The 18267-nt window shown below is 38.1% G+C and overlaps 2 protein-coding genes across 2 annotated transcripts; both read left to right on the top strand.

Annotated features, from left to right (window-relative positions):
* The first annotated feature begins 3026 nt into the window (after positions 1-3026).
* LOC131701926 (interferon alpha-1-like) lies at positions 3027-4316 on the top strand. Its single transcript, XM_059002761.1, has 5 exons — positions 3027-3098; positions 3426-3509; positions 3706-3855; positions 3966-4070; positions 4221-4316. The coding sequence occupies exons 1-5, from the start codon at positions 3027-3029 to the stop codon at positions 4314-4316; spliced, it is 507 nt and encodes a 168-aa protein (XP_058858744.1).
* A 9906-nt stretch (positions 4317-14222) lies between these two features.
* On the top strand, positions 14223-16522 carry LOC117969716 (interferon a3-like). The gene is made up of 5 exons (XM_034917643.2): positions 14223-14360; positions 14714-14788; positions 15228-15380; positions 15979-16071; positions 16406-16522. The coding sequence occupies exons 1-5, from the start codon at positions 14223-14225 to the stop codon at positions 16520-16522; spliced, it is 576 nt and encodes a 191-aa protein (XP_034773534.2).
* The last annotated feature ends 1745 nt before the right edge of the window (positions 16523-18267 follow it).

The following is an 18267-nucleotide window of genomic DNA, read 5'->3' as shown; positions in this document are numbered from 1 at the left end:
ATTCCAAATATGATATTTAGACGGTTGAAAATGCGCCGGTCACCTGTGACAACCTGCCCATATTGGGGTTGTTTGTCAAAAAAAGTAGGTTCTTGGTTTTACAGTAGACAGTAATGTAACTTTTCTTTTTCTTTTTTTTTTTAAATAACATAAAGTTTATACTGTGTACAATGACAGAAAAAGTTGTATTTTTACTATAGACCTATATATTTGAAATGTTGACCCATGCTACAAAATAATACCACAGCCTCTGCAGAACCGGAGGACAAACATTATATAACTTAAATAAGCATTATATGGTGAAATATCCCACATGTTATTATTATTATTATTATTATTATTATTATTATTATTATTATTATTATTATTATTATTATTATTATTTATTTCTTAGCAGACGCCCTTATCCAGGGCAACTTACAATCGTAAGCAAATACATTTCAAGTGTTACAATAAGAGCAAGAAATACTATAACTTTTGTTCAAGCAAAGTACAAGTGTGACAAACCACAATTCAATAATACAGCAGATAATAGTGATAGTGACATCAGGATATGATTAAATAGTGATAGTTACAGCAGGATATGATTAAATACAAAGTACTACAGGTTAAACACTTGGCAGATTACTGTATTCTGAAGTACAGGATTAAATGCAGTAAAATAGGGGGCAGATAAGAGCAAAATAAAGCACATTTACACGAAGGGTGATAGTGTCCCAGGACTTTTTTACACATGTTGGTGTAAAAAAGTAGAAAGAAAAAATATAAGACTTCTTCCTATAGGATTTACATGTGACAACCAACCCCAAAAACTATGTGGCAACCTGCCCCAACCCGACTTCACATGACAATTTAATTCTCTCAGTACAGCTGGGAGAACCTACTGGTTTTGTTTTTACACCAAAAGATAGCCAGTATCTGGTTCTATTAGCATGGCCATCAGTTCAAACAAACTCCAATACTACTAAGAGTTATAACATAAATAACAAGATACACATTTTTACTTTGGGTATGAAAAAAATGAAATATGTGCTAACCTTTATGTTAGATGGAATTTACCTCAAATTACAAGATGGTTGAGTTCCAGACAATAGAACACACATTTCAGCGTTAGTATCACCTGCCTGCACCATCCATCTAGTGTCATAGTTATAAGCACTGAGACAACCAACCCGTGTGACAACCAACCCCGGTCTCCCCTACCCGCCGCAAATGTGCTTGTAGAACGAAGAGAATTAAAACGTGCAGAGATACTGAAATCTATTTTGAAAGCAATTTTAATCGACGTTGCTAATCCTTTCCCCAAACCAATATAAAAAGAACATTTAAATTACGACAATATTAAAAAAAAAAAAAAAAAAAAAAAAAAAAAAAAAAAAACATAAGGGCACTTATAATTTGTTGCAAAATACTATCCCTCAATAAGTTAACCAGAGTCACGCACAATTCTAATTTTATAGAAATAAATTACTCGCACTTTTAGTTACAAAACAAAAGTTTCGTGAAATCGCAAGTGAACGGGAAAAGGGGTTTCTGTTTGTTCATTAGGACTTTCAGCAGTGAGTTCTCTGGTATTTCGGGTTTTCTTCTTGAAAGGGGAATTATTGGTTAAAACGGAATAACGGCTGTCTGTTGTGCTGAACTTTCACAGGATACAAGAAATCACAAAATAACACCTGCGCGGTAGCCTACCCAGAGTACCTGAACGGCAAGAAGTAGCTTCATAGGCCTAATAGAAAGAGTAATCCCACGGTTACAACCGGCTATCATTAAGATGTCATTAGCAAAAGCATCCTCGCAGGGACATGTACAATCCACTAAGTAAGCATCGATCATCATTAACAATATTGGGATAAGTATAAAACCAAAGTATCCCTTCTGGCACATTAAAACGAGCTCTCACCTCACACACAAAATTAAATCTAGAAGCACTGCTTCATAAGTATTATTATTATTATTATTATTTATTTCTTAGCAGACGCTCTTATCCAGGGCGACTTACAATTGTTACAAAATATCACATTATTTTTACATACAATTACATTATTTTTTACATACAATTACCCATTTATACAACTGGGTTTTTTACTGGAGCAATCTAGGTAAAGTACCTTGCTCAAGGGTACAGCAGCAGTGTCCCCAACCAGGGATTGAACCCACGACCCTCCGGTCAAGAGTCCAGAGCCCTAACCACTACTCCACACTCCACACTTAAAAAAGTGTGGAGTGTGGAGTATTGTACTCTTTTGTGCTAATGGCCATATATTCCACAGTAGCCTATATCTCCCTAAATAATAATAGTTATGTATTGATCCACCTCGTTGACGTGTTTTTAATCCACACTTAATATACTGAGAATACAACAAAGCGTCAAAAGTGTTATGCTCTGCGTATCTGATTTAAAATTACATAACTCCATACATAATAATAATAATAACTCCTTTTATACAGTGGACCTCGGAACTGCTGCTCCTGAAATTGCGCACCACCTGAATAGACAGCAAGCACGATTATAATAGACAGTTGTTGTTGTTTGTTTGTTTGTTTGTTTTTTTGTTAAATGTTTACACATCTGCCAGTTATTTTTTAAATTCTGTAAAATCACTGACACTACTACAATAATAATAATAATAATAATAATAATAATAATAATAATAATAATAATAATAATAATATAATAGATTATGGATTACGGTTACACTGCTGCATTTTCTGTAATTGTACAGATGTTTTAACGTGTACTTTGGCGTTCTATGAGTGTGAAAATACAGAAATGAACTAATAAAAAAACAGTAAAGTAATAAAAATAAAATCATTATTATGTCTTGTATAAGTATTCTAGAAAGCGTATTCCTCAGTGCGAGTATACCACATAAAGCAGAAGCGAGAAAAACAACGGTTAGATTTTCCCTAGAAGAAAAATCTATTAAAAGCAAAACTCGTGTTCGCTCACGTTTTCAACTGATGAAAACGATTCTTTCGGTTATTAAATTAACCTTAACCTTTCCTTTATAAAGGCTGACAGAATGGGTGCAAGCAGCATATTTCGGTGGACGTTTTCATTGCATCAACCACATCAGTTAAGGTATGTCTATTGGGTAAACATGTAAAACTATGTGTATGCTACGACTGCTTTTATAAACTATTTTGAACTAACGAGTATTTTGATTTTATTATAGGGCCGATTTAAACTCGTTTCACAATGGCACAGCAGCATTTCTGGACGTTTTGTCTCGTTTTGACTTTTGTCCCTCAAATTCTTTCTCTGGAATGCAAATGGATGGATTTTCATTTCAGACATAAGAATGAACTAAGTACTGGGTTTCTGAAAGACATGGTAAAGTCTCTTTTTTACATATTGTCCACATATGTAATATATATATCGATTACATATATTATTTTAATGCTGTTAATGTTGTTTACAGGGTGGCAAATTACCGCTGAAATGTCTTACCGAACAGATAAACCTGCAGTTTCCTCAGAACGCCTATAATTCAGAAGATTCATCGGTAGGTCTAAGTAATTTTATTTACTTTATATATAGAACAAGTAAACACTCTAGTTTATTATCATCAATAATAATAATAATAATAATAATAATAATAATAATAATAATAATAATAATAATAATAATAATTAGCATGTGCTGTTAATTTAATGTTTGGTTTTTTTTTGTTTGTTTGTTTTTGTTTTTTAATATATCAGACTGAGACAACTGTATTGATTGCATATAACGTTCTGAACCACGTCTTCAACCTTTTTGACGAAACTCTTACACCTGTGTCTTGGGACCTCTCAAAGCTGCATTACTTCAAAAATATCCTATTCCGTCAGACAGGCAAGCTTGAGGAATGCGTAAGTAACACTTTCGATAGGTTACCGATACAGAATATATGTAGTTAAGCACAAATGCCGGTTTGTACTGCATAGAACAACCTTGATTCACTTTTTTTTTCCTGATTTAGATGGAAGGTCAAACAGCTTTCGCTGGGGATCTGCACTCTTTTGCCGACCGCAGCGAGCTTCTGAAGACGTTCTTTGAAAAGATGGAAAATGTTTTAAAGGACAAGGTAGAGTTAAGCGTTTTTATATGTGTAAAAGTATACGGTGATAAAGAATGATGTATGAGCCGCTACTGTGACACAATGGTAATGTGAATTATAATACATGGCGTTATTCACGTAATGTAATATGTGATCATGTGTAATATGTTATTCCAGAACCACAGTGTCTGCGCCTGGGAAATCGTAAGGATGCAAGTTATTCGTAACTTGGAGCAGTTACATATGATGCTTGACAGAGCTGGGAATCCTTAAGAAAACAGAAGCATCGAACATGAGAAACCTCGCTTGCGCCTTCCCAAAAATAATCAATGTATGGAATAATCACACTTTTACTGTGTGATGATCAGTACTAACACAATTGTTATAATTCATAGCCTGTTTTTTAGTTTTAGTGAACATTTTCTCGCATTATTTATTTATTTATTTATTAACCTTGACTGTAAGGATGCGTATTGTCATTTAGTTATTTAGAACAATCTGTTTTACTTGGTTTGATATTTATTTATTTATTTATTTATTTATTTATTGATTTATTTATTTATTTTAATGCGATCAAAAAAATAAAGTATGATTTAATAAGTTTTGTTTGCGTGTTTCTATGAGGACAATGCACTATTGTTTTGCCAATAAGAATATAACACACAGGTTCAAGGAATTGGGAGATGGCATTTTGACGCATTATTATCAATGCAGCCTAATCATTCAATGGGAGAAAACTTTTTTGTTTGTAAAGATCTATCTAAAATGTTTCTGGTTTAACATTCATAAATGTTTTTATAAAGAACAGTAGATTTAGTGTTAACGGTTCTTTACAGCAATGCTTACTGGGATCCATATACCACAGAAGCCAAGCAAATCTTCTTGTCTGGTCTATGGCTAGTACATTAGCTTGACAGACATTATTTTGGGAGTGTGCTTAACTGTGCAACTATTTTTAGACTTTTTTTTATATGTTTGTAGTCAATGGAACACTAAACCAACTGTCTTGGTTTTTTTACATTTCGTAACATTAAAATCTGTACACATGCTCAAGCATAAGTTTCACAAAATCGGATAAGGGTCCAAATATTATTTTTACTTTGTTTATTTAGCAGACGCCTTTATCCAAGGCGACTTACAAAGACTAGGGTGTGTGAACTATGCATCAGCTGCAGACTCACTTACAATTACATCTCACCCGAAAGACGGAGCACAAGGAGGTTAAGTGACTTGCTCTACACTGTAAAATCTAATTAGTTGCCTTTACTTGAAAAAATCATGCAAACTCATTGCCTTGAAACAATCAAGTGAAGGAACTTAGTAGGCTCAAGGTAATATTACTTCAGATGATAAGTTTAAATAACTTTCCTATTCTGATTACACCACACTTACTCATTAAAGTAAAGTCTACTAAAAACACAAGTTCTGTTAACTAGCTTCTGAATCACTCTGTTAGTAATGATAACTCAAAACCATAAGCTCCATTAACTAGCCTCTGTCGAGTAAAAAGACTCCACTTTCTTCAGTTCTACTCACTTCACCATTTTAAGTTCTACTCACTCCATCATTTGTCATAATAACTTGATCAAACCATGCAAACTCATTGCCTTGAAATAACTGAGTGCATACTACTTGTAAAATTTAATTACCAGTACTACATAATACTGCCATTCCTACACAAGTAATTATTAGACATTGATTTACCTCTAAAATAAAGCATATCGTAAAACATTCAATATCAAACACTTGAAATTCCTGCAGGGAATCAAGAAAGAGATAGATTTGGTTCGATAACATTTAACAGCATATTTATTTTGCAAAGTTACATGTCCTTTGAATATTGAATAAGCAGGAAAAAAACCACATTCAATGTTAATCAACAGATCATGAGTCGCCAAGTATTTCTATTTTCAAGCCTGCAAAGTAACAAATGAACTGATGGATTAGCACAAAAAAAACACCAGGTTCAAATATTTTTGTAATGCTATTCACGTACAGTAAGTTATCTATTACTTGTTTGAAGGAATAATGCCAAAATATGATCATAGAAACTACAAATAAAGTGATATTGATATATGGAAAGATAAGTGCCACTAAGCAATTTAAGTACTAAATTGAAAAGGTAACTTGGTTCCTTCTCCTTTCAAATACAGTGGATTACAACTGAAAAATAAAACAAAAAAAGAGACAGGTGTATTTAACCTGAAATCATGTAAAACACCTTAATAGCACACAGGTGGACTCCATTCAACTAATGATGTGACTTCTAGTGACAATTGGTTGCACCAGAGCTTATTTAGGTGTGTCATAGCAAAGGGGGGTGAATATTTATGCAATCAATTATTTTCTGTTTTATATTTGTAATTAATTTAGAACAATTTGTAGATTTTATTTTTCAGTTTGACATTATGGACTTTTTTTGTGTTGATCGATGGCAAAGACTCCTAATTAAATCCAATTTAATTCCATGTTGTAACACAATAAAATGTAGAAAAGTCCAAGGGGGGTGAATCCTTATGCAATCCACTGTATGTGTTTAACCTCCTCAATATGGAGGTAAAGTGCCTGGTCTCTAAGATAATCTATATACAACAAGAAAACACATTTAGTAGAAACAGTAGAAAAAAGAAACATGTATTGGCACTAAAATAATGTCAGGTTTCAAACCTTTTTGTAACGCTTAGCGAACAGGTTAACCATGCTTGTCACTTTTGTGCCATTTTTCTTCTCAAAACAGGCTCTTTGAAAAGTGTGGAACTAAACCACTGCAGCAAGTAAAGTGCTGCTGGAAACTTTGCAAATGAAGAACTGGAAAAGTATCAACTTTTCCAGTTCTTCATTTTCATTATCAACTTTTTGAGCCCACTTTCGCTCAAAAAGTGACGGATGGTGCGATCAGAAACTGACGGACCTTCACCTTGGAGTTCAGCTTGTATCTCTTTGGCAGTTATCCTTGGTTCTTTTTCTACCATTCGCACTATCCTTCTGTTCAATCTGGGGTCGATTTTCCTCTTGCGGCCGCGCCCAGGGAGATTGGCTACAGTTCCATGGACCTTAAACTTCTTAATAATATTTGCAACTGTTGTCACAGGAATATGAAGCTGCTTGGAGATGGTCTTGTAGCCTTTACCTTTACCATGCTTGTCTATTATTTTCTTTCTGTTCTCCTCAAACATATATCTCCTTTGCTTTCTCTGGTCCATGTTCAGTGTGGTGCACACAATGATACCAAACAGCACAGTGACTACTTTTCTCCATTTAAATAGGCTGAATGACTGATTACAAGATTGGAGACATGTGTGATACTAATTAAAGAAACTAATTCGTTTGAAATATCACTATAATCCAATTATTTATTATCTTTTCTAAGGGGTACCAACAAATGTGTCCAGGCCATTTTAGAATATCTTTGATGAATAAGCAATAATTCATCTCTTTTCACAGCTTCTTTGCTTTATTCTATGACATACCAAAGGCATGCAAGTATACATGATAAAATAGCTTTTAATTTCATCACTTTTCAGGAGGAATGAAGCATTATTTCAATGAGCTGTAAGGGTACCAACAAATTTGAGCACGTCTGTAGGTGTTGGGTTGAATAGCATCTGCTGAATATGCCTAATACATTGCAATGTCTTCAAATGATATGGGAAGATAGCACTAATGAGGGGAATGATATGCACATGGAATCTAGTAAACCGTGTTGACTATAGGGTGCACCTTAAATCGCGTGCTTAGTAACACGGATGGAAAGCAGGTGTATCTTTATAGCAGATGCCTAAACTCAAATGCCTAATTGGGGAATGACCACACCTGTGATTGTTGTCAGGACAGAATTAACCCCATCTCTGCAAAACTTACCTGTGCTTACACTGTACTATTATTATTATTATTATTATTATTTATTTCTTAGCAGACGCCCTTATCCAGGGCGACTTACAATCGCAAGCAAATACAAATACATTCAAGTGTTACAATATAAGTCATACAATAAGAACAAGAAATACAATAATTCTCAAGTGTGACAAACCACAATTCAATAATACAGCAGATAATAGTGAAAGTTACATCAGGATATGATTAAGTAGTGATAGTTACATCAGGATATGATTAAGTACAAAATACTACAGATTAAACACTTGGGAGATTACAATATTCTGAGGTACAGGATTAAATGCAGTAAAATAGGGGGCAGATAAGAGCAAAATAAAGCATATTTAAATGAAGGGTGATAGTGTCCCAGGATACAACAGAGGAGTTCTACAGGTGCTGTTTGAAGAGGTGAGTCTTAAGGAGGCGCCGGAATGTGGTCAGGGACTGGGCAGTCCTGACATCTGTAGGAAGGTCGTTCCACCACTGCGGAGCAAGGGTGGAGAAGGAGCGGGCTCGGGAGGCAGGGGAGCGTAGCGGAGGTAGAGCCAGTCTTCTAGTGCAGGCGGAGCGGAGAGGTCGAGTGGGGGTGTAGGGAGAGATGAGGGTCTGGAGGTAGCTGGGTGCAGTCTGATCAAGGCATCTGTAGGCTAGTACAAGAGTCTTGAACTGGATGCGAGCGGTGATCGGGAGCCAGTGGAGCGAGCGGAGTAGTGGAGTAGCGTGGGCGAAGCGAGGTAGAGAGAACACCAGGCGAGCAGCAGAGTTCTGGATGAGCTGGAGCGGACGGGTGGCGGACGCAGGGAGGCCAGCCAGGAGGGAGTTGCAGTAGTCTAGGCGGGAGAGTACCAGGGCCTGGACCAGGAGCTGGGTAGCATAGTTGGTGAGGAAGGGTCGGATTCTTCGGATGTTGCTCAGGAAGAATCTGCAAGTGCGTGCCAGAGTGGAGATGTGCTGGGAATAAGAGAGGCAGGGGTCCAGGGTGACTCCAAGGTTTTTAGCTGAGGAAGAGGGAGAGAGTGTGGTAGATTCCAGAGGAACAGAGATAGAGAGATCAGAGGAGGGGGAGGAGGAGGGAAAGAAAAGGAGGTCAGATTTAGAGAGGTTGAGTTTGAGGTGATGCGAGTGCATCCAGGAGGAAATAGCAGACAGACAGGTAGAGATACGGGAGGAGATGGTGGAGTCAGAGGTGGGGAAGGAGAGGAAAATCTGAGCATCATCAGCATAGAAATGGTATGAGAAACCATAGGATGCGATGAGGGGGCCCAGGGAGCGGGTGTAGAGAGAGAACAGGAGAGGACCCAAGACTGACCCTTGGGGGACTCCAGTCAAGAGAGGGTGAGGTGTGGAGGTTGCTCCACGCCAGGTTACCTGGTAAGTGCGGTTGGAGAGGTAGGAGGAGAACCAGGCCAGAGCAGTGCCAGAGATCCCCAGGTCAGCAAGAGATGATAGTAGAATAGAGTGATCAACAGTGTCAAAGGCAGCAGAGAGGTCGAGGAGAATTAGGACAGAGGAGAGAGAGGCAGCTCGGGCACACTTAAGTGAGTTGGTGACAGAGAGAAGGGCGGTTTCAGTGGAGTGAGCAGAGCGGAAGCCAGATTGGAGAGGGTCAAGCAGAGAGTGGTTGGACAGGAAAGCAGAGAGCTGGCGGTGTACAGTCCGCTCGAGGGTTTTGGAGAGGAAGGGTAGGAGGGAGACAGGACGGTAGCTCTGGAGGGAGGTGGGGTCGAGGGTAGGTTTTTTGAGGAGGGGAGTGATAGAGGCTTTTTTGAAGGCAGAGGGGAAGATGCCAGAAAGTAGAGAGGTGTTGAGGAGGGAGGAGATGAAGGGGAGTAGAGCAGGAGCAGCAGCTTGAAAGAGGTGAGTGGGGAGGGGGTCCAAGGCACACGTGGTGGGTTTGTGACCCTGGAGCAGGGAGGAGAGGTCAGAGTCTGAGAGGGGCAAGAAGGTGGAGAGGGAGGGCGAGTTAGTAGGGGATGTAGTGGGTGTAGGGGTTGGAGCAGGAGGGGGTGCGGGGGAGGGAGAGGTGTTAAAGAGTTTGCGGATATCTGAGATTTTAGAAGAGAAGAAGGAGGCAAAGTCGTCAGGGGAGATAGAGGAGGGAGGAGGAGGGGGGGAGGGTTTAGGAGGGAGGAGAAGGTAGAGAATAGTTTACGTGGGTTGTTAGTGGAGGCTTGGATTACAGATTGGAAATAAGCACATTTAGCAGAGGAGAGAGTAGAGGAGAAGGAGGAGAGAAGAGTGCGGTAAAGGTCTAGGGCAGCAGGGAGTTTGGTTCTCTTCCATTTCTTTTCAGCAGATCGCAGTGTGATTCTTGCCAAGCGGAGCACAGAGGAGAGCCAGGGATGGGGAGGGGAGGGGCGAGCGGGTCGGGAGGTGAGGGGACAGAGGGAGTCGAGGGAGGAGGTGAGTGAGGAGAAGAGGGTGGAGGTAGCAGAGTCTACGGAGAGTTGTGAAAAGGAGTCGATAGGAGGGAGGTGAGAGAGAGCAGTGGAGGCAAGGACAGAGGGGGAGAGAGAGCGGAGGTTACGGCGAGAGGTGACAGTGGGGGTAGGAGGAGCAGGGAGAGGGGGGAGAGACAGAGAAAAAGAGATGAAATAGTGATCAGAGAGGTCCAGGGGGGTGACAGAGAGGTTGGAGGGGCAGCAGGCCCTGGAGAAGGTGAGGTCCAGTTGACGGCCAGCTTTGTGGGTAGGAGGGGACGGAGAGAGACAGAAGTCGAAGGAGTGAAGGAGAGGGAGGAATCCAGCAGAGTGGCTGGGGTTGGAGAGATGGATGTTGAAGTCACCCAACAGGACAGTCGGGGTAGACAGAGAGGGGAGGGAGGAGAGTAGATAGTCGAGTTCATCCAGAAAGTGAGTGAGAGGCCCAGGGGGGCGGTACAAAACAATGAGCAGGAGTTGACAGGGAGAGGTTAGTTGGACTGCATGAAATTCAAAGGTAGTGACAGAGAGGGAGGTGAGATCAGAGGGGACAGAAAAGAGTAAGGAGGGAGAGAGGAGAAGACCCGTCCCACCTCCCCGTCCGGTGAGACGCGGGGTATGGGACAGGACGTAGAGAGAGGACAGGGCAGCAGGAGTAACAGTGTTATCAGGGGACAGCCAGGTTTCAGTGAGAGCAAGGAAATCGAGCGAGAGGTGGGAGGCAAAGGCAGAGATGAAATCAGCTTTGTTAGCAGAAGAGTGACAGTTCCAGAGTGCACCAGAGAGTGTGCGGGAGGGGGGGAGAGGCAGAGAAATGAGGTTAGAGGGGTTGGAGGAGCAACAGCGGAGGGAGGGCAGAGGACGAGGACAGGAGGACAGAACAGGGATGTGAGAGACAGTCATAGCAGGACAAGCAAGACAAAAGGCACAGTAGGAGCAGTGGGGTGGAGGATACAGACCTGGCTAGTAGATGGCTTCTTCCAGAGCGCTGGTAGGTTCGGATCTAGTCGAACAGCGTCTCAGCGCAGGCCTCCCCTCGCTGGACTCCCACAGCTAGACTCCCGGCTCTTTTGTTGAGGCTCTTCTGTTGGCTGGCGCTTCGTGCTGGCGCTAAAATAAGCTGCTTGAATAAATGTTGTTACCCCTGCTTGGCAAAAGAACCAACTAAACTGTGTGGAAACCAATCAAATAGCAAAATCAACTGCTAATCAATTTAGCCACTCACCTGGTACTAATCACACACAAACTCAGCCAATTCAAACACCACCTTACAATGTCACCAAATGTAGTAGTTACAATTACAAAAAGCAGGAACTTATCTATCTGCCTCTCTCCCTGGTTCCCTGAAGACTGAACTAATTACCAGATGCCCACTCTTAAATAACTCCCTTCACTTAGCAAGGGAACTAGCTGCTAACTGCTCTGGAGACAATAGTTTCACACACTTTGATGGGATCACACAACTGCAGGAGCTGTGTGGAGACCAATTCAAATGCAAACTGCTCTAATCAAGTTAACCCACCCTGATTCAAATTTACAAATTACAAATTAAGTACTCAAAATAAGCACACTGCCTGGGATAAAATCACACACTCCTCCCCAATTAGAAACACCAGGTAATACTATATAGTTAATGGAAAAATTACTAGGAGCAGGATCAAATACCTATCTTGCTTCAAATGCTGGTTACCTGGTTACCTGGTTACCTGTCGACTCCCACAGCTAGACTCCCGGCTCTTTTGTTGAGGCTCTTCTGTTGGCTGGCGCTTCGTGCTGGCGCTAAAATAAGCTGCTTGAATAAATGTTGTTACCCCTGCTTGGCAAAAGAACCAACTAAACTGTGTGGAAACCAATCAAATAGCAAAATCAACTGCTAATCAATTTAGCCACTCACCTGGTACTAATCACAGATTCACAGATACTACTGTCTGCCTACTGTCATGATACTACTGTCTGCCTACTGTCATGGCTTCCAGTAGACTTTTGCGATGTCATTTTGTAGTTTCTTTGATTACATGATATTAAAAATGAACAATTCCCATATTTGAATAAAAATGCCTTTCTATTATATCCGGTTAATGCACACAAAAACACCTTTATCCCAGGAAGCAGGTCTGGGGTGAACATTTTAGAACAGATCTGCATTGATTTTTTTTTTTTTTTTATGTAACTGATATTGTTTTATTGTACGACCAACACTTGAAAGTGATCATTTAACTTCATTAACTTTTGCATTTATTTATGTAGTTATTCATGTATTAATGTTTTCAATACATGTAAAAAATGGAAGTATGAATCTCTTTTGCGAGTTTACATTTCCATAAGCTCCTCAGATCCATTTTCAAAACGACGTATATAGTGCGCTGTATATACTGTGGCCTGCCTGCCTGGAGTTTATACTATGAAAGCGAATCTGGGAGGAGTTTGAACTTTGCACGACGGGATCCACATGGAATACTTTCATTTTCTAGATGCTACCTCCTAGTCATAAATCAATAGGCCTGTGCTAGCTAATTGGTGAAGACGGTGTAAACTATTACTAGGTATGCAATACAATTGTTCCTCGAAAAACACAGTGAAGTTGGTTTTAGTTGGAAATTGTAGGCAACCTACAATACACAACTGGGTGTTTATTTTTAATTGGTTCTCACAACATCTTATTGACACTATATATTCCAACGTTTATCACTGCACATCTTCATTTATATCATGTGGGGCAGAGTCCATGACATCCTTGTAACTCCCCAACCCCCTAACACGCACTACCATCTAATAGGCAACAAAACATCTACCCCGAGGCGAGGTGAAATATATGATTCTATGATATAATATACAAGTCTCTTAAGCACCCCAAAGTTGTATTTTTAAAATTTCTACAAATAAAAGTTGAAACAACTCGGAGTTAGATAGTGAAAGCGCACTGGCTCCAACACACTTCCGATTTCCAAAAACACTCATGGAACAGCCTACGTCAGAGACCAGAAGAGCGGTTGACAGGAGTACATGTAGCAACTCATCTTCCGTTTTCATGTTGCTTTTTTAAATCACTGGAGCATTGCGGAATTTCTTTCAAGGCTTTATCGGAGTTATTTATTTTTTGTTTTATTTTTTTTCCTTTACGTTATAAGTGATTTCAATTTTATTTGACGTAGGACGAAATGAAAGAATAAGCGCGAGGGGTTTCATAACGCGTTGTATCCATTTTTTTTAGCTGTGCCGATGCTGCGTTTGTCAGTGGATTTCAACGCGTATTATTTGACGTTACTTTGCTGTTGTTATTTGTTTGTATGTATGCGTGTGGTTTGTGTACTTTATTTTGACATGGCGGTGTTAACGAGCTCAACAACTGTTGCCAAAGAAAGAAAGAAAGAAAGAAAGAAAGAAAGAAAGAAAGAAAGAAAGAACGACATGTTACTGTCCAGTTTTCACGTGAAACCTGTATACATTATTATACAAAAAGGGCTTTTGATTTCAGCTAATTACCGCAAATGGGAACGCAGAAGAGCACGATAAAAGTCCGTCTTAGCTTTAACAGAAAGTGCAGGCTAAAGTGAAAGCAAACATAGATCCATAGAGAATACATTTGAAAAAAATAATATTATGTTTTAATAGAATACTAACATAAGGTAGCTGCACTTTCAACACTTTCTAATGTCTTCGTTTCGAAATAGCAAACAAAACTATGTGCAGAGGAATACCCGGCTGTGGGGAAACTCCTTACAGTTTTCGCTTTCCGACTTACCTGCGTCGCCAGGTGTATATATACTCACCTGTACAGCATGGCACTCAGCACACCGCCTGGAAATCCTTCGAGACACGAGACTAGAACAGCTTTCCGCTCTCAATTTTATACCGCAAACTTTGAACACAAGTTACAAGACTCACAATGGGCCGAAATATATTCGCATTCTGCTTTGTACTGTCGCTATTATGCGGCTGCTGCTCTTCGCTAGGATGCAAATGGATCAAGGACGACCTGTACAAACCCACCAGCAAAGAAACCATGAACCTGCTGAAACACATGGTAAGATAATCTTCAACTGTACTTAGAACATTAGTATACATTGAACGAGCGATGTTTAAAAGTATTAAACCTAATAGGAAAGGTGGATGTATGTATTCTCGGGTATTACATGTGTTGATGAAGGGAGTATGGGGTGAGCAATGTTTGAAAACCTATTGCAGTGCAACTTTTAAGTGAAATATTGATTCTTTAGGACCAATAAATGCATATAATAATAATAATAATAAACATAATAATAATAATAATAATAATAATAATAATAATAATAATAATAATACATGATTTTCTACTTAATAATTTGTGCATTAATTTCATTTGGTGGATTTTGACATTTTCTTTTCTTTTCCTTTCAGGGCAAGGAGTTTGTTAAAGAAAGAGCACACATGCATATCCCACCTAAAGCTTACAAAATGCACAAACATACGAAGGTAAACCTGCCTGTTTTTTTAATATATTTTTTATTCATCACTTAAATAACATTTGGTATTTAATTACAGTTTTCCTGCACTGTTATTCCAAATGGTTTTTTTTTTTTTTGTTTGTTTGTTTTTTGGTATGTGTGTTTATATACAGTGGTAGCAACATTAGGCCACATTCTAACTAAAGGAGTTCCATTTATAATAAATGTAGTTTCTGTAACACAGTTATACTGCATTTACACCTGTAGTTAAATAGCACCTCCAAAACATGTTTCATTAATGGCAAGCAAGATTTCTAGAATTTATTTGCATGCTATTTTCTAGTTTTATATTTTTATGTTTTCCTTTTCCTATTTTCCTTAAAAAACGTTTTTATTCTTCAACTGAACTTCAAGAGTTTAAGCTTTACAGAATGCTGTAACTGATTTGTTCATGTATTTGTTTACAGTTGGGAGACAATGTGTTTGAGGTTTATGAAGCATTTCTTAACATCAGCAAGATTTTCAATTTAAATCAAGACTCGGTGACAACATGGAACAGGACTGCGCTGGATATCTTCAGGAACAACCTCTACCGACAGACTAAAGAACTCAAGTCTTGTGTACGTTATTCATTATTAATCAATCCTTTTTCATGAAGCAAATAATTCAATAAATCTTACCTGTTGTGCACATTCATTCACTATATGGTTATTGTATGTGCAGTTTTTAAAGGCATGCAGAGCAAAAGTGTATTTCAATTTTTTTAAAATGACAATGTTAATTTAATGAAAGCTTAGTTTGCCTGCCTTACATTCATGTAGTCTTGCACATTCTAGTTAATTTAACCTGCAGAGAGTTAAATTGACTCCAGACGTCCAATGCCTTCTATCTTAACCAATTAGCTGCTTCTCTTAATGACTGACCCGTTCTGCAGTCAGTTACATGTTTTAACCACAAATTCATGGGTAATGCAAGCAACCTGGAAGTTTGCCATAACCTACTGTAGTATGTACCTGAACAAAATGTAAATGAAAATACATGTTTGCTTTAAAATGTGATTCTTTTAAAAATGCACATGTGAGACCTATATAGAACTACATTAGGTGTATTTTTGTCTATAAATAGATACCAAACCCTTTTTAGAACAAACACACTGCGGTAAAGCCTTTATGTACAGGTATATTGATTGATTGATTTTTTATTTTATTTTTTACACAGATGCAGGAGATGAAATACTCCGACAACAGACGATCTTCTGAAATCAAGACACTGGAATCATATTTTAAAAAAGAACATTTTTTGGAAAACAAGGTATGGTAATTTCTGTTGCAATTGCCATTGTAGCTACAGAATATGACAAGATAAAATGTCTTTCCCTTTTTTAATTTTATGCAAATTGTACACATTCTTTTTTAAGGATGCCCAATATTCCCTTTCTTTGGTGTTTTTAACATGTTTATAATGCGTGTTACTGTGATTTCTGTGTTGCAATCATGGGAGAGCCTTGCAATCATGTGACCCAAGGCAGTTCCAAAGGCTTCTGGGAGAGGGAGTCCATCAATCCATAATAACTACTGAAAAATAAGGATATCGGTCCCAATTTGTTGACTGAACTAACTGAAATAACTCTTTCTTTTGGTTTTAGAATTACTCTGCTCGTGCCTGGGAGGTTATCAGAATACAAGTTCAAGACAATTTGGAAAGGATGGATCGATTCACTGCTCATATTAGAACACACATGATGGATAATTCCAACGTTTAATCTTTCCTTTTTGTTTTGGGAGAGATTTATAAAGTGTTATGCATTATGGATATTTCTGTAAATATAGATAACAAAGTATTTATTTATTGAATTATTTATTTAACTTTTTTATTTAAATTAATTGTATTTAATGTTTACGTGTTCATATTTATTTATTGTTAAAATATATGATGTATTGAAGTTACGGCACCATTTATGAACAAGTGTTATTATGTAGGTGTTGCTTCCTTAATTTATCTATTTATAAACATTTATTTATATATTGATATGTTTTTTTATTTAATGGTTATAATTGTCTAAGCATTTTGTATGTTATTTATTGATATGCATTTATTCAAATAAAATGTAAAAAAATGTATTGTTTGAGCAATGATGCTTAAATCTTTTTGTCATTTTTATTATTTGTAAAATATGGAGATTGTTCTGAGTAGCTACATCCTGCTCATGAATAGCTGTTATGGTTTGCTTTAGTTGGTTTACTTTTCAGAGACGATGTATGTTCAATTAGAAGGTCACACATGCATTAAAAATTAGCTGTTGGGTTGAATAGCATCTGCTGAATATGCATAATACATTGCAATGTCTTCAAATGATATGGGAAGATAGCACTAATGAGGGGAATGATATGCACATGGAATCTAGTAAACCGTGTTGACTATAAGGTGCACCTTAAATCGCGTGCTTAGTAACACGGATAGAAAGCTGGTGTTGTGAGCTGAGACCAGTTTTATAAAAAGCATTTTCAGAAGAGAGGAAGAAGAAAGGGGACTGGTCCATACACCACACAATTACTTTTTTTTATCTATAGCCTTCATATAAAAAAGAATTGTCATTATAGCAGTTTTCTTAATTTACATTAAAAACACACACAGAGACACATTTTAATGGTTATGGACCAAAGCAATACTATCAATTTCGCAAGCTCTGTTTCTTTCGCAAGCTCCGCGTATCAACCAAATCTAGTAGACCCAGCTGGCAGATACGAAATAGGAAACAACTGGAGTAATGCAAGATAAAGATATTGAAGTTTTACCGTCTCTGTGTCCCTCATATGTAATTTAACTAATCTGTAACAATAATAATAATAAAGCAGGTGTTATGAGCCTGTGCTTGTCTTATAAAAGCTGCCTTTCAGCACGTTTTTTCTCTCTCATCATGGAGGCACTCCATGCTAACAGAGAAAAGCAGCATTAATAACGTCTACAAAAAAGTGTTAGCTTGTCTGAGGTTTATTAGGTATCAAAACGGTGATTATATTATATTAGCCTGGGTTATTTAAGGTAACAATACGCTCCCTTCAAAAAAGTAGGGAACTGTTTTATTATTGCTGAGTTGCCATCCACTCCAGCAGGTGGCGATGATCTCAGAAGCCCGAGTAGACCATCTTTCTTTATGACTCATCTCCTTCACCTAGTCTGCGTTATATGAACAACTACACATATAAATGCATAAGTTAATGAAGTTAAATGATTACTTTCAATTGTTGGTCGTACAATAAAACAATATCAGTTACCGGTGCTTGGATTTTTTTTTTATTACTCTGTTACTAGTGAGTCTGAATACCAGGTTTTATTCATTGTGTTGAGTTTGAAAATTAGTCGGACTGACGAACTCAAATAAAAGCTGTAAACCGTATTCATTCTCCTGCGTCGTTTTGAGAACTTGTATAATAATTTATAGCACAAAACAGACCTCGAAACCACTCAGGGATGCTACATATATATTTGACATTGTTTTTGTTTTCC

The sequence above is a fragment of the Acipenser ruthenus genome, chromosome 28 (assembly GCF_902713425.1).
Source record: "Acipenser ruthenus chromosome 28, fAciRut3.2 maternal haplotype, whole genome shotgun sequence".
Lineage (NCBI taxonomy): Eukaryota > Metazoa > Chordata > Actinopteri > Acipenseriformes > Acipenseridae > Acipenser > Acipenser ruthenus.
This window is presented reverse-complemented; position numbering and strand designations above follow the sequence as displayed.